This window comes from Carcharhinus amblyrhynchos, chromosome 3, assembly GCF_965287045.1.
Source record: "Carcharhinus amblyrhynchos chromosome 3, sCarAmb.v2.hapA, whole genome shotgun sequence".
Classification (NCBI taxonomy): Eukaryota; Metazoa; Chordata; class Chondrichthyes; order Carcharhiniformes; family Carcharhinidae; genus Carcharhinus; species Carcharhinus amblyrhynchos.
In genome coordinates this window covers 23,232,530-23,247,819 of record NC_137326.1, presented here as the reverse complement: position 1 = coordinate 23,247,819, position 15,290 = coordinate 23,232,530, and the positions used below count along the sequence as shown (strand labels likewise).

General features: G+C 39.7%; 1 protein-coding gene across 3 annotated transcripts in view; it reads left to right on the top strand.

Annotated features, from left to right (window-relative positions):
- Window positions 1-15,290, top strand: part of iqsec1b (IQ motif and Sec7 domain ArfGEF 1b) — a 450,843-nt gene that overhangs the window by 238,805 nt on the left and 196,748 nt on the right. Inside the window, exon 1 of one of the 3 annotated variants that reach the window (XM_080182225.1) lies at window positions 6,923-6,963. The exons of the other annotated variants lie outside the window; for them this stretch is intronic. Within the exon in view, the coding sequence (XP_080038351.1) occupies window positions 6,941-6,963 (23 nt within the window). The 5' untranslated portion in view covers window positions 6,923-6,940. Of the gene's footprint in view, window positions 1-6,922; window positions 6,964-15,290 lie in introns of those variants that run through there. 3 annotated transcript variants of the gene reach the window in all.

Genomic DNA, 15,290 nt, shown 5'->3' with positions numbered 1-15,290 from the left:
TGAGAAAAGAATCTTTCACAGCTTTAATATCCCAATGCAATGTAGAAAACACAAGTTTCTACCTATCTGACAAGTTGGCAATTTAATATAGCCATGTCACTGTGAACATTCTATGTCTCCCATTGTGCTACAGCATCTTAGAACTTTGCAACAATACTAATATAGCTTGCAAGTTGTCTGCTTGTTGGTACTTTCAACACTTGCAGGAAACTATTCAAGATTATTTTTGCCTGAACAGTTTTTTTTTGGTGGCACTGCTATCTCATAACACCGGGGACCTGGGTTCAATTCCGGCCTTGGGTGACAGTCTGTGTGGAGTTTGCACGTTCTTCCCATGTCTGCGTGGGTTTCCTCTGGATGTTCTGGTTTCCTCCCAAAATCAAGATGTGTGGGCTAGGTTGATTGACCATGTTGATTGACCCCTTAGTGACAGGGAGATTAGCAGGGTAAATACAGGAATAGGATTTGGGGGGATTGTTGTTGGTGCAGGCTCAATGGGCCAAATGGCCTCCTTTCTGCACTGTTAGGATTCTATGATGTGTTTCAGCAACTTTTGGATATTTTGGCATTTACAACATTGTTCCCATTTGTGAGTCATTTAAATTGCAGTAGTGATTCATCTGCACTGACCATTTGAATTCCCTAGTTTGAGAATAGACACATTTTCGTGTGATAGTCACTTGCCTCATTGAAGAATTTTCATCTTTCACTTTGTCCTGTATGGTATACAGATTCAAGTCCCACTTTTCACAATAAGTCTATGGGGATCAAGAGAAGAGATTAGGAAAATAAATTGTTAAACTTAGCATAAAGGAGCAATTTTAAATTGAAAATCTGATTGTCTCCACACTTGATAAACTGCATGGGCCACGTGCTCACAGTGATAACTAACTGCAAATAGGTTCCTGATATTTTTAGTATTTCAATTTCTGTTAGATATGTTTGTGAAATTTACACCAAGTAAGGGGTGATATTTCTGTTCTGTTCATACATTTATTACAGCTATGTTTGTGAAACCAACACCTCGTATCACATTTTAAAATAATTTCTACTGAGTCAGAACCATGACCCCAGAGATTTCACCATATGCTCTGGACAGACATCAAAAAGGTTTATGTAAAACTTCAATTTGAAACTGCTTTAGCTAGAAACAAGACAGTGCTCTGATCTTCCATACACAGATGTAAGAAGTTGCTGTATTTTGAGATTTTCATGATTTCTGAACATTTCAAAGAACTTTACAACCAGTGAAGCAATTCTTGAAATTTATCACTGTTGCAAAAGAGGGATAAGTGGCATTCAAGCAAATTACTATAGATGCTGGAATCCGAAACCAAAAAGAGAAAATGCAAATTCTCTGTAAAGAGAGAAGAGCTAATGTTTTGAGTCCAGATGACCCTTTGTCAAAGCAGGGATATGTGGCAGTCCATTTGTACACTTCATGATCCTCCAAGCAGCTTTGAGATAAATTACCAAATAAGTTCTAGCGATGTTGGCATCAAAGCTCTGAAGAAGTCCTACATATTCAAAGCGTTGACTATTTCTCTCTCTGTAGATACTCCCAGACTTGATGCGTCTTTCCAGAATTTTGTGTTTTTATTGTTTATTCTTAATCTTGCTTCTGTTGCTCGAAACTTGGATTGTAGCTTTCAGCCTAAGGTTTATAAAATGTTGTGAGGAATAGATAGGGTGGATTCTCAGGGGCTATTTCCCAGGGCTGAAACGGTCGCTACGAGAGGACACAGGTTTAAAGTGCTGGGAAGCAAGTACAGAGGAGATGTTAGGGGTAAGTTTTTCACTGAGGGTGGTGAGTGAGTGGAATCGGTTGCCGTCGGTGGTGGTAGAGGTGAACTTGCTGGGATCTTTTAAAAGACTTCTGGATGAGTACATGGGATTTAATGGGATTGGGAGTTACAGATAGTTCTATGGCCTGGTAGGTATGGATATGATTGGCGCAACTTGTGGGCTGAAGGACCTGTTTGTGCTGTAGTGTTCTATGTTCTAACCAGCTGGTCTATTGAGGTCCGTTCTGTAAATCTGAGAGATTGAGTGCACGTTGATATCCCATATTATTTGCACGCTTAGCTATTAAAGGACTCCATTATTTGTGGCCTACTATTTCAATTACCTTGCGTGTAAGGTTGAATTTTGGTCACAGGAAGAAAAGGCTTACCATAATCATAGAATAGAGTTAGAGAGCAAAGAAATCTAGGGGTGCATGTATATAGTTCCTTGAAAGCGGAGTTACACGTAGACAGGGTGGTGAAGAAGGCATTTGGCATGCTTGGTTTCATTGGCCAGAACAGTGAATACAGGAGTTGGGTCGTCTTGTTGAAGTTGTACAAGACATTGGTAAGGCCACACTTGGAATACTGTATACAGTTCTGGTCACTCTGTTATAGAAAGGATATTATTAAACTAAAAAGAGTGCAGAAAAGATTTACTAGGATGCTACCGGGACTTGATGGTTTGAGTTATAAGGAGAGGCTGGATAGACTGGGACTATCTTCCTTGGAGTGTAAGCGGCTTAGGGGTGATCTTATATAGGTCTTTAATGAGGGGCATTGATGAGGTAGGTAGTCAACCCTTTTCCCAAAGATAGGAAAGTCTAAAACTAGAGGGCATAGATGTAAGGTGAGAGGGGAGAGATATAAAAGGGTCCCGAGGTGCAACTTTTTCAGAGGGAGGTGAGTGTCTGGAACAAGTTGTCAGAGGTAATAGTAGAGGCAGGTACAATTTTGTCTTTTAAAAAGAATTTAGACAAGTCACATGGGTAAGATTTGTATAGAAGCATATGGGCCAAATGTGGGCAATTGGGACAAGCTTAATGGTAAAAACTGTGTGGCATGACAAGTTTAGCCAAAGGTCCTGTTTCCATTCTGTATGTAAACATCTATGACTCCCATAATCACAGTGTATAAGTTGATCTTTTGAAGCTTCAAAATCCTTCTAAAAACACAGGCCAGCTTATACACTTATCAAAATGTGAACTATCAGTATAGATGTGCATGGCTGCCATTTTGAAATATGAACAAAAACATAACATCAATAATCCTATGAACAGCGCAGAAGGAGGCCATTCAGCTCAACAAGTCTGCACCAACTCTTAACCAGACTTGTCCTGTAATGCTATGTATTTACCCTGCAGATGCCCCTATCCTATATGTCTTGGGACAGTAAGGGACATGGACAATCCACCTAACCTGCATATCTTTGGACTGTGGGAGGAAATCTGAGCACCTGGAGGAAACCCATGCAGACACGAGGGAAACATGCAAACTCTACACAGACAGTGACCCAAGGCCAGAATCGAACCCAGGTCCCTGGCGCTGTGAGGCAGCAGTGCTAACTACTGTGCCACCCACACTCAGGTGGTATGGTTTAATGAATTAATGAGTTGAACATTGATACCTTTAACCACAAACCGAACAATTAAAAATAATCAGATTCATTGTCTTCAGCATTTGGCAGAGTTTGTTGAATTTGTTCTAAGTCACTTTGGCTGTGGCATAGTTGTAATGGTCCCACTCCGGTTCAGACATGGTGTTTTCAGTTTCCAAATCATCCCCCCACAACAAATAATCTTCCTTTCCATCCTTTGAATTGGATATTTCATGTCTTTTGAGTGATCTGATGACAGTTGGCGCATTAATAGCATTCCATGACATGATGGTCAAGCCACACAAAATATCAAGCAAAGCAGCATGTGCGTTTCCACCATTTGTGAAGATTTTTTCCTCTGTCAGCCATCCACCTGTTTAATTCAATACAAATGTGATATTGAATGGCTTGTTGAGGAACGCATCCAAAAATTGATCCATGGTCCTTAGACCGTCTGCTATAACTGCAGCTTGGGTGTTATTTCTTCACACGCACCTCTTGATCTCACTGGAGTGTGCTCACAAACTGCATTCTTAAGTAGGTCTTTGGTTGACGTGACAGCAAAGTGATTAACGCTGCTGCCTCACAGCGCCAGAGACCCAGGTTCGATTCTGACCTTGGGGTCACTGTCTGTGTGGAGGTTGCATGTTCTCCCTGTCTCTGCATGGGTTTCCTCCCATGCTCCAAAGATGTGTGCATTAGGTTGATTGGCCATGATAAATTGCCCCTTATTGTCAGGGGAACTAGAAGGGTAAATATGTGGGGTTATGAGAATAGGGCCTGGATGAGATTGTTGTCTGAGCAGGCTCAATGGGCCAAATGGCCTCTTTGTGCACTGTAGATTCTATGATTCTATGCCTATTCTGTGTGTTACTGATCCATGACTGACTTCATCCTAATCCATCCAACCATTGTCATGGATGTGCACAAAGCTCCTGCGGGGAACTTGATGTTCAGTTTGGTTTTGCATTTGAAAAATACTTCAATTTTGTTCTGCTGGCCTTGCAGGCCATGATTTATCTTTCCATATCCTGTTTTTTTTTGTCTGGAATGGTTTTCAGAAACTTTCCACTTCAGTTTGGCTGCTACATATATCAAAATTGATGGGTATTTCATCAGTGTTTCCGATGTGACTTTACGGGTATTCATGTTTTTGTCATTGTTTGATGATGAATCACTGGAAAGCGGTAATTTTGGCATCAAGGTTTTTGGTAGGCTCCAAGAGATCTTCTGCCACAACAACAGACTGTTTTGTTACTTAAAGCAACCACTCGATGTTGATCTGAAATCTTGCCTGGACTCAGAGTTTCATTTGGCCCACATTTCTGGTAATGTAAGCATTCGGACGATTTTCAAGGTCCCCTTCTGATGCCTGTTCCTCAAGATCAGAGTGGTAGCTGGTCCTGCTCTGATGGTACCTTTTGGTCTTGGGCATCTTCTTCAAGGGTGGATTCCTCTTCCTTTCCCCACGTCAGGTTTTTTTCAGTAACACCAAATTTCCTCACTGCAACACAGTTGTTTGATGAGTTAGCAAATGTTATGGCTTTTTAGCTTGATAGCCACTTTGTATTTCATTTGTCTTGCTGAAGGACCCAGTTCTGTTTGTGATTCTGTTTGCCATGTCGTGTCCATTCTGTGTGGCTGTGTCTTTAACTCCTGCGCATGATCATATTGCACCCTGTCTCGCCTGCTTGATTCCGTGTGCCAACTTAACAGTATAACATAATTAATTTACCCACTTCTGGGGTGGAAAACTGAGTCCAACTATTAATGCGATTTCAGCATTTTGTAATTAAAATCATGGCTTAGGTGGGGGGAGGGGATGATAGATGAAGAGTCAACATATGCCAAGTATGCACGAAAGTATGGCTTTTTGCATTGAGTTGGTATCTTATGGCAGGTGAACTTGTATGCTGGGTGTACTTATACATCATGACCTAGAACCTATTGAAGAAAATGATTGTATTAGGCATGGTGAGATGGCTTGAATTCTTACACTCTATTAAATACATAGACAATTTTAAGCCTGTTTTAATTTACATAAAATAAATTTCAGTTGGAGCTTCAGCAAATTTTCCTTAATGCTCTTCTACTTCTGTTCTGCAATTACTGTTTGGTTCCAATTTTTTTTTCCAACTCAAAGACCATATTCCCCCAAAACTTGCTCCCAGTCTAATTTTCATATTTCACTCCTTTTGCACACCCTAATAGGCATTTTCATTTTATTGATATAACGGGATTCTCAAAGGCTCCTGGACTTCTGCTTGTGTGCCATAACTGGGTCTTTATTAAATTGCATCCAGATGAGTATTTACCCTGAGTTGGTCCCTCAACAAACCGGAGAAGGAACTAACAGGCTACCACCTCCCAAAATACGCCACCCTCGTTAGATTTTTCTTCTTTCCCCAGTCAATATCTGAGATAATTGAAAAGTAGGGATTTCAATGTTCTAAGCTTTTTGTATGCCTCTTTGATCTGCAGAAATATTTATGCAGATTCATGGCTGATTAATTTTTCTGTTCCTCACGCCAAGATGAAATCTGGTGCCCTTTCTATTACCCTGACCAAGATCAAGCAGGTCTGTACAAAATGGGGACTGAATCTGTGACATTACCATTGTGGTTCCATTCTGTGTTGGAAAATGGACAGAGTCAATTGGGGGAGTTTAAAAATATTTATGATTCGATTATGTTATAAAGAGATGCCGTGTTTTATTAGACACCGTAAAACACACACGTTTTCTGTCACATGGTTTTGTCAGTCATTAGATGAACTGTGAAATATCGTATTTGGTTTTAGGAGCTACGGGGAATTACAGCAGCTGTGATAATGGAGGAAAGAACTGTTCATGCATTAGGTTAAAGAATGTGTGGAATTAAAATGAGCACAAATTTTGAAAACTGCTGAATACCTGTAAATGTAATTGCTCCTAACATATTGTCTTTTCGCACTGTAAATTGGAAAGCTTTTCTAAATAATTGAAATAATTGCTGTAATTGAAAATCTCAAGGATTTTAAAATTAATCTTAGCCTTGCTAATTATCCAATTGTTCATCAAACCAAAATATATCACCACTTGTTACGTAGTGGATGCCTATAAATTGATTTGCCAGTGTCAAAGGGACTATGATTTGCCTCAACAGATAACTGTGGTTTCCATGGTGATGAAACACCAATCGACAGTCACTATTTTGGACTGAACTACTTTGGTCAAACAGAGGTGGAAAAAATAGCTTACTACGTGACTGCATTTTCTTCAATATTTGATCAGTGTAACTTAAATGATTACCTTGTTTAATTTTGCACAAAATTATTTTAAATGACTTGGAGTGTATGGCAGAATAGCAATCCCTTGATGAAATATTGTAACCCCTTCTTATCTTACCCAGTGCTGTATTCAGCTGATGCAGTTGATCTGTGCTTGCATCAAACCCCTCTGTCAGGTTCACCCTTTTAATTGAGCTGGAAGAAGTGTGGAAGTCCAGTGATTAGTTTTTGGAAATAACCCAATCAACCAGCACTGCTTTTTATTTGATTATCAAGGTGACACAGCTTCAAAATGGCCCGTAGACATTGTCATTTGTAAGTACACAAGATACCCCATGTATTTCTGCAGCGTATAACAGGTTGCGTCTTGAATAGTTAGTGGATAATAGCATTAAGAGATGAACATAAGGTCATCTGTTGACTGGAAGCCCTTTCCAGTGATTTAAACAGTTGTAGCAACTGGCCTCTCCAGTTAGTGCTGTGATGGACATTTTGTTTTCCACTTGTGCTAGAAATGCTTGCAAATAATTTAATGTGCAAGGTGAACGGTATAAGATGGTCGCAGCCAGGTATGCTGTAACAATGTGATTAGACATCAAAGCAAAATTTTAAAGCTTATAAGGTTCTGTCTAACTTAGTGGCTCATTGTGAAGCGTTGTGGTAAATGCATAAACATACGGCCAAGGGTAAGACTGACAATTAGCATAATATATCTTGACATCAAATAATCTCGTACGTTTTGAAAGGGCACTGGACCGATTTTTGTTTTTAAATCGCTGTAACCAGAGGGGTCAAATAATCTTGATCACTGGGTGGGGGTGGGGAATCGTTAATCAAGGATCTGTCACGCATTTTTAGCATGATGTGATGAAAAACACATCACGCTGAAAAGCATGGACAAACTCAGTAAGAGCAATGGGAAATGTTGTATACATCTAGGACTCTGAATCTCTGCTTCACAGATATTGAATGGCTTCAAATCAAAAAATGATTTCTTGTTGACCAGCAAGCTCGACAAATCTTTCCTTTCACTGTCGTCGTTTTGGTTTGTGAGCCAATATTGTTCCTGTGCATATGGTGGTATTTGGTCTATATTTAATATCGAATATGGAGAGGAGGAACACCAAATTTTTTTTGTAATGAATGAGGAATTATACGGGGATTGAATAAAAGGTGTATCTACTATTTAAGTTGATGATTTCCATGCACACAGATTGATGTTTTATCCAAGGTCAGCAAGGAATGACTGCATACCTGTTAGAGGTATTTGATGGTGACATTTGCAAATAAAATGTGGATGTTCGGCTTATGCAGAGCAAAGTCGTGAAACAGAGTCTTCCTTACTATATTACAATTGTGAAGGGTAACACAGAATTTGTAGCTGCAGTTTGGAGCAAATATTGCTGACGATCTATATTATCACATTACTGCAAGCTTGTCCAGTTCCAAGAAATCTAAGGCTCCTGAATTGAAGTATTGTTGACCCACCTGAGAACATACAGACGTACACTTCTATCTCCTTGAATTGTACTGTTTTTTAAAAAAAATCCAAGTATAAGTTTATTATTAACCCTTTTCAGCTGCATTGTCTTTTGGCCCCTTGACCACATAAACTATTGTAAGGAACAACATTTTGTTTTAAAAAAAGACGAGTTAATAATTCTTTCCAAATAGACTTTTTTATATACAACACCACTTAAACCATCAATTTATTTTTTAAATCAACACTTGATGGAGTATAAAAGCAGGGAAGTCTTGCTGCAGCCACACAGGACATTGAGAGTACACTTGGAATGCTGTATACAGTTTTGGTCTTTATTATGGAATGACATAATTGAATGGGAAACAGTCACAGAAGGTTTATGACGCTGATTCCTGGAATGAAGGGGTTGTCTTATGAGGAAAAGATTGATGTAGAAAATTCTGAGGGGGCTTGACAGCAAAGATATTGAGAGGGTGCTTTATCTGGTGATAGAATTTAGAACTAGGGGATGCAGTTAGGTCTCATTTAAAGTGGAAATGTGGAGGAATTTCTTCTCTTGGACTGGCCATGCTAAATTGCGTGTTCATGTCAAGAGGATTAGCAGTGTAAAATACATGGGGTTACTGGGATAGGGCCTTGTTGTCAGTACAAGTTTGATGGGCCGAATGGCCTCTTTCTACATGTATGGATTGCATTTGTGTTTAGTTTAGGTATTGCAATACCATTCACTTGTGCAATTTGTTTTTTGCACTGATTACAGATTATAGTTGTTTATTTTTTTGAACTATTTGAGAAAAACTGCATAAATATTAATGCATATAAAATTGCACTTAAAATCCAGAATTTTTGTTTCATTATCTTTTTCGAGTTCCCCTTTGGATTCACATATTGGCCAATATGGTTAATGGTTTTCTTTCTTCAGGTGTTGTCCCTCTCTCCTTTAAACCTGCCGTAATCACACATCTCCTCAAAAAAAAGCAACCCTTGACTGCACTGTCCTTGCAAACTACTACATCCAATATAAAACCTCCCTTTTCTCTTTGAATGTGTTGCCAATTCCCATCTAACCCAGAACTGGAGGTTTGAATCTAGTTAATCGGGTTTCCACTTCTGCCACAGTAACCAAAAAGCTCTTTCTTTGGGTTCAAAAATGACATTTTCTTTGACTGTGAATAGGCTGACCCCACCTTCTTCCTCCAGCGCATCTCCACCCTCATCTAGCTGATGGCTCTCACTTGTCCAATTCTTCTCTAGCTGTCACAGCGAGGGTATCATTTATGATGGTTTCTCTTCCCACTCTTGCACTGATACCTCTAATGCCCTTCCACTTTTCTCAACTATGTGTGTCCCTCAGAAACATTATCTTGGGTTTTCGCATGTATGCTGATGACACCCAGCTGAACCTAACAAAGAGCTCTTTTAATTCCTCCATTGCTAAACTATCAGATTGCTCATCCACTATCCGATGAGCAGCAGTGTCCTCTAATTAACTACTGGGCAGACTAAAGCCATTGTTTTCAGTCTACATTCCTAACTCCATTCCCCAGCCAGCAACACAAAGAAAATTACAACACAGGAACAGGCCCTTTGACCCTCCAAGCCTACACTGACCATGCTGCCCGACTTAACTAAAACCCCCTTCCTTCTGGAGACAATATCCCTCTCTTCCCATCCTATCCATATATTTGTCAAGGTGCCTCTTAAAAGTCACTCCATATCTGCTTCCACTATCTCCCCTGGCAAGGAGTTCCAGGCACCCAGTGATCTCTGTGTAGAAAAAAAAACAATCTGCCATCTCTCCTTCTGCCATCTCTCCATCTGCCAAAACTCCATCTCTAGCTGGCAACAGTCAGAGACTAGGTCAGTCTCTCCTCGATCTTGTCTCATATTTGACCTGGAGATGAGTTGCCAACCCTATGTTTGCACCACCTCAAAGTTCCATCTTTATCATTTCTGCAAAATCACCTGATGAGATATCACCAGGAAAATGTTGGGAAAAACGTGGAGGTGACACCAGCTCAGGGGGAGATGTTAGGGATAGAGAGCTGCAATGCTGTTTGGAAGTATAAGCAAATTATTATCACTGAAAGTTACTTTTCAATCAGGATGTCACTGATCCTGTCCACTTAGGTGGATTGGCCATGCTAAATTGCCCCTTAGTGTCCCAATGAAAATATGTGGGTTATGGGGATAGGGTGTCAGTTAGGACCTGGATAAGGTGCTCTGTCAGAGAGTCGGGGAAGACTCACTGGGCCAAATGGCACTTAAGATTCTATGACTCTCCAAAAATTCCTTATTAGTAGCTTCAACACCTAATAAAAGAAGGGCATTATCTGGTTCTGGGGATGCAGCAATAGCTTACATCATACATAGCAATCTTAATATCTGGGAATGTTCCGAGAGTGTTTTATTGGAATGGAGGGGAAGGAAAGAGACAGGTACTCAGCAGAGAATAAAGGACTTTTTGGCATAGGACTGAAGGCATTAGTGAAGACATATTAGCTTCTTTGGATGTGTTTGAAGGCATGAAGAGATAGAAAGACCAAAAGCTCTTGAGACATGTGGCAATTCAGTGGCGTAGATCTGTGGTGTAATAAATAGCTGGTACAAATTTCACTTTTAGTCATTATACATGTTTCCCTTTTATAATACAATATTAAACAATGAAAGAGCATTGTTAACACTCAACTTTACTTCCCCACTTATGTGATAGAAGCTCCTATATTCTTGTCTGAATATAGAACAGTACAACACAGAAACAAGCCCCTCAGCCCACAATGTTGTGCCGAACATGATAAATTAAATGAATCCCTTCTGCCTGCCCTTGTCCATATCCCTCTATTCCTTGCACATTCAAGTATATATCTAAATGCCCTTATCTCTACTCTTAAATGTTTTGTTGCACCTCAAATTTGTGTCAATTTCTGCCATAACCTCATTGGTCCCTGACCAAATAACAAATGCAATTCTGTGGTTGAGAGCGATCATTCACCATCATCAGCCACTTTGTAGCTTTCAAGTGATTGATTACACTATCTGCTTCCAACATCACATATTTGTTCTTCAGTTTGGTGCCTCTGCTATCACTTTTATTGCACTCTATCCAATCCGAGCTAAGGCAACTTCAACGTTGGCTTCTCCTGATGCTCCGAAGCTTAAATGTACTACCGCAAATTCTCTGAGGGAATATGAAAAGCAATCCATGCCAGTCCTTGGCACACAGCCCAATCTAATCTGTTTCAAGCTATCAGAATAAGCAGGAACCTAGAAGACCATACTGATGGTCAAACTTCAAGGTAAGACAGAGCTTCTCTTCCTATAGTCAAAACAAACAGCAAGCTTGTATACAACTGATAGCCAATGGCCGGAATTCTCCGCCCTCGCCTGCAGTTGGGATTCTCCAGCCCTGCTGCAGTGAATGGAGATTTGGCTTAGCACCAAATTCTCCATTCTCACTGGCAACAGCGCGTGCGAAACCGGAGAATTTAGACCTAAATCCATAATGTTTTAAACTATGCTTCATTTGAAAATGATTCAATATATCAAACAAAGTGGGTGCACCAGATGTGTATAAAGGCCATGAAAATTATGTTCATGCAGAACTGTAAATCTTCCAGCAAGATGTTCTTTGAATTGTCACAATAACAAATACATTTTTGCGAGCTGCACAGATGGTGACGATGGGCAACATACTGAGAGTAAAGCAACTGAAATACATTGAGAACTTCAAAGGCTTTTTGGTCATTAAGAATGGAAATGAAGTGTGTAACTCAAGGAATGTGCCATTTTACAAAAGTACTGTTATTACCCAGCTAAGCTGCAATTATTTATTCCAAAGAAGTTACATTAGACCCCAACTCTGTTTTTCTCTCCATAGATGCTTGCAGACCTGCTGAGTTTTTCCAACAACTTCTGTTTTTCTATGCAATCATTTATGTTCAGTAATCAATTTTCTTTTAACCTTTAAAGGAATTGTTCCATGACTTAGTACATCAAATACCACAGATCAAAAGTCAACAAAGCAATTTATCTGGTACTGTGTTCTAATCATTTAAGCTATCTGACACAGTCAAATAGAAATTTAGATATTTCCTTCTGATTTTCAGATTCAAATAAATTCTGCAGTCACCACAGAGCAGTGTGATGAAATTTTATGTGTTACTTGTTTTCAGCTGAAAGCATATAGTTTACAAATCAAGTCAGACTGTAATTCACCTTGATTTGTAGGTTTCAGATATTTATAATCTCAAAAAACTGAGGCAGTTCTTTAGGTAAAAGATGCAAAAATAACAAAATACAGAAACTTACTCCCTTCGCCCTAAAATGAAGGAATCAAAATTATTACTAAATGCAGCATGCTTTAAAAACGCCACAGTGGACCCATATGTTTTCAACTTAACATGACAACCCACAAGTAAGGTTCCCCAAACGTAGCGTAATTTACATGTTGCAGAAGATTGCAGTTTGTGAGGTGTTATTTGATCAGAGGTAAAGCAACAATCGGATGCCATCATTAGTGTCACTGTCTTGCAAGGGAAAAAGCTAGTCGGGGTTCCTGTTCCGAGCAGAGGTAGTGCAGAAAGTGAAATCAAGATCTGACTCGACGTATGAAAAAGTAGACTTCTAACAAAGAATCTTAGAATTCCCTACAGTACAGAAGGAGGCCATTCAGACCATCTAGTCTGCACTGATTCTCTGACAGAGTATCTTAGCTAGGCCATCACCCCTGTCCTATCTCTGCAACGCCACACTTTTACCATAGCTAGTCCATCTAACCTATACATCTTGGGACACTAAAGGACCATTTAGCACATCCAATCCACCTAACCTACATCTTTGGTCTGTGGGAAGAAACTGGAACACCTGGAGGAAACCCACGCAGACATGGGGAGAACATGCAAATTTCATACAGACACTCACTTGAGGCCAGAATTGAATCGGGGTTCCTGGTGCTGAGGCAGCAGCGATAACCACTGTGCTGCCCGTATGAGGTTGGAAACAACAGCCAGTCCACCTGCCTGCATGATCTTACTGGAAGTAGCTCATGAAGAAGTTGCCTTCAAGAGCACCATCCAATTAAGGAAAGCAAGTGGAACAAGGAGTCAAAACCTTTATCTATGCATGTGTCACCTCTTTTTTTCCAGTTCTCTCCTTGTCTTCCCAAGCCTCCATACCCAACATCAAAAATTCCAATGTTGATTTCTGTTCTGCACTGAAGCTCACTTGCCCCATCTTGTGGTCCTATGCATCATAATTAAAACCTTCTCCCTCCACAGTTAAGTCATAACTGCAGCTGTTCTGGGCCTCTCCATACCCACTTCGCTGCCTGTCATTGATGACAAAACCTTCAGCTGTTATGGCCCTAGGTACCAGAACCCCCTCCCAAACTCTTAAAGCATTTGCAAAATTCACCTCTTCGGTTAAGTTTGTGGGTGCCTTTCCTAAGTCTCGAATCAAACTTTTGTGCGTGCTTCTGCGTCTTTTTGAAGTCCCCAGAAATGTTTTGCGATATTAAAGTTGTATCAATGTCCCATTTCTAGATATATGTACGAGGGTAAGTTGGTGGCAGGAAGGAGACAGTTACCAATCTCAATCATGGGTTTCCTGGAACTGCCAAGTTTCAGGCTACGATACCTCTGAGGCTGCCCGAGAATACTGTTTAAAAATTAAGGGGATGGAGAGCCTTGGTTTAAGATCCAAAAGATGTTCATCTCCAGCAGTACTGAAGGTGTCAGCCTTGATCATTCTGAAGGTCATAAGACCTTTGAGTCAGATTCTAAATGCTAACACCTGTTAAGAAGGCAAGAGGGGAATTAATACTTCACACTTCTACCGGGGAGTTGATGTGAAGTTCATCCAGATTAGCATTTGTACAGATGGTCGGGGGGGGAGGGGGGAGGTGAAATGAAATCTAATGTAGTTTGTTTTCTGAACAAGGTTATAAATTAGTGCTTCGCCATAAACTGTGCTGCGGAAAAATGCCTGCGTTACTTTGGATTTAGATGGTGCTTGTAATTTTTTTTAATAGTCTGTTGATAGTGTGCACCTTCTTTCACAAGGCTGGACTCAAAAAAGAAATCCAGACCTTGCAAGTAATAGAGCATAAATCTTGCATCCTAAATCTTCTAATTTTCCATCAATATAAAGATTCCCTGTGCTGCCTGAGCAGTTTCTTCATCAATTGTTTGGCGGGATTGATTGAAAGGTTTGCTGCTCTATCCCAAAGGAATAGAAGTGTTTAATGTCCTCCAATGTACTGTGCAAAGTGATACCGTGATGCTTTAACAATATTTTAAGATTTCAGTCTGAAATTAAATCATTTGCGATGCCAATTCCACCATTATGCTGCAGTAGTTATCAGTGCCATTTTAAAACCTTTCCATTAAATGGGAAGCACCCTCAAACGAGCGCTGAAGTGAGCAGCTCTTGATGTGTTAATGCTGTACTTTTCTTAACATTTGTACAACTAGTGCTATTAACTAGATTAATCCTGAAACTTAATCAGGACTGTGCTTCCTGAATCATATTACTTATAAAATATTTAAATGACCTCCATTGTAAATTTTTCATGTGTGATTGGCGTGCATGGTAAGCACTTGATGCAGTTCTTGTTGAAAGGATCTGTTTGTGTCTTGTGGCTGCTTCCATTCTGATCCTTCATTTGATGATCTTGCAAAGGTAAGTTTTTTTTTGTAATTCTATCAAAATGCATCTTGTTGTTTTGCAAATTTACATGGGCATTCTTAAATTTTAATGGAACATTGGAAATGTTTGCTTCACACATCACGACTACTCCAAATCATTGATATAACTGAAGTGTTTATGGCACAATAATAAAACTCTTCTCAATTAATATCTGAACGTGCCTGATTATGTATGTGGATTATTTTCGAGCACTTTTTAGCTGGCATCACCATTTTCTTAAACTGTAAAAAATATCGCCTTGTATAGCAATGCATCCATTTGTTGACCCTTTGAAGAAATGGAACATTACGACACTATTCAAGTGTGACTTATGAAAAGTGTAGAAGATAATCACAAAACTGGTATATCATTGAAGAGGCAACTATATCTTGCTTTTATGGTGAAAATGCCATAAATCCCTTGGTTTGTTTGGGACAATGAAAGCACTTAACAGTAGCAAGATAATTTATGATTT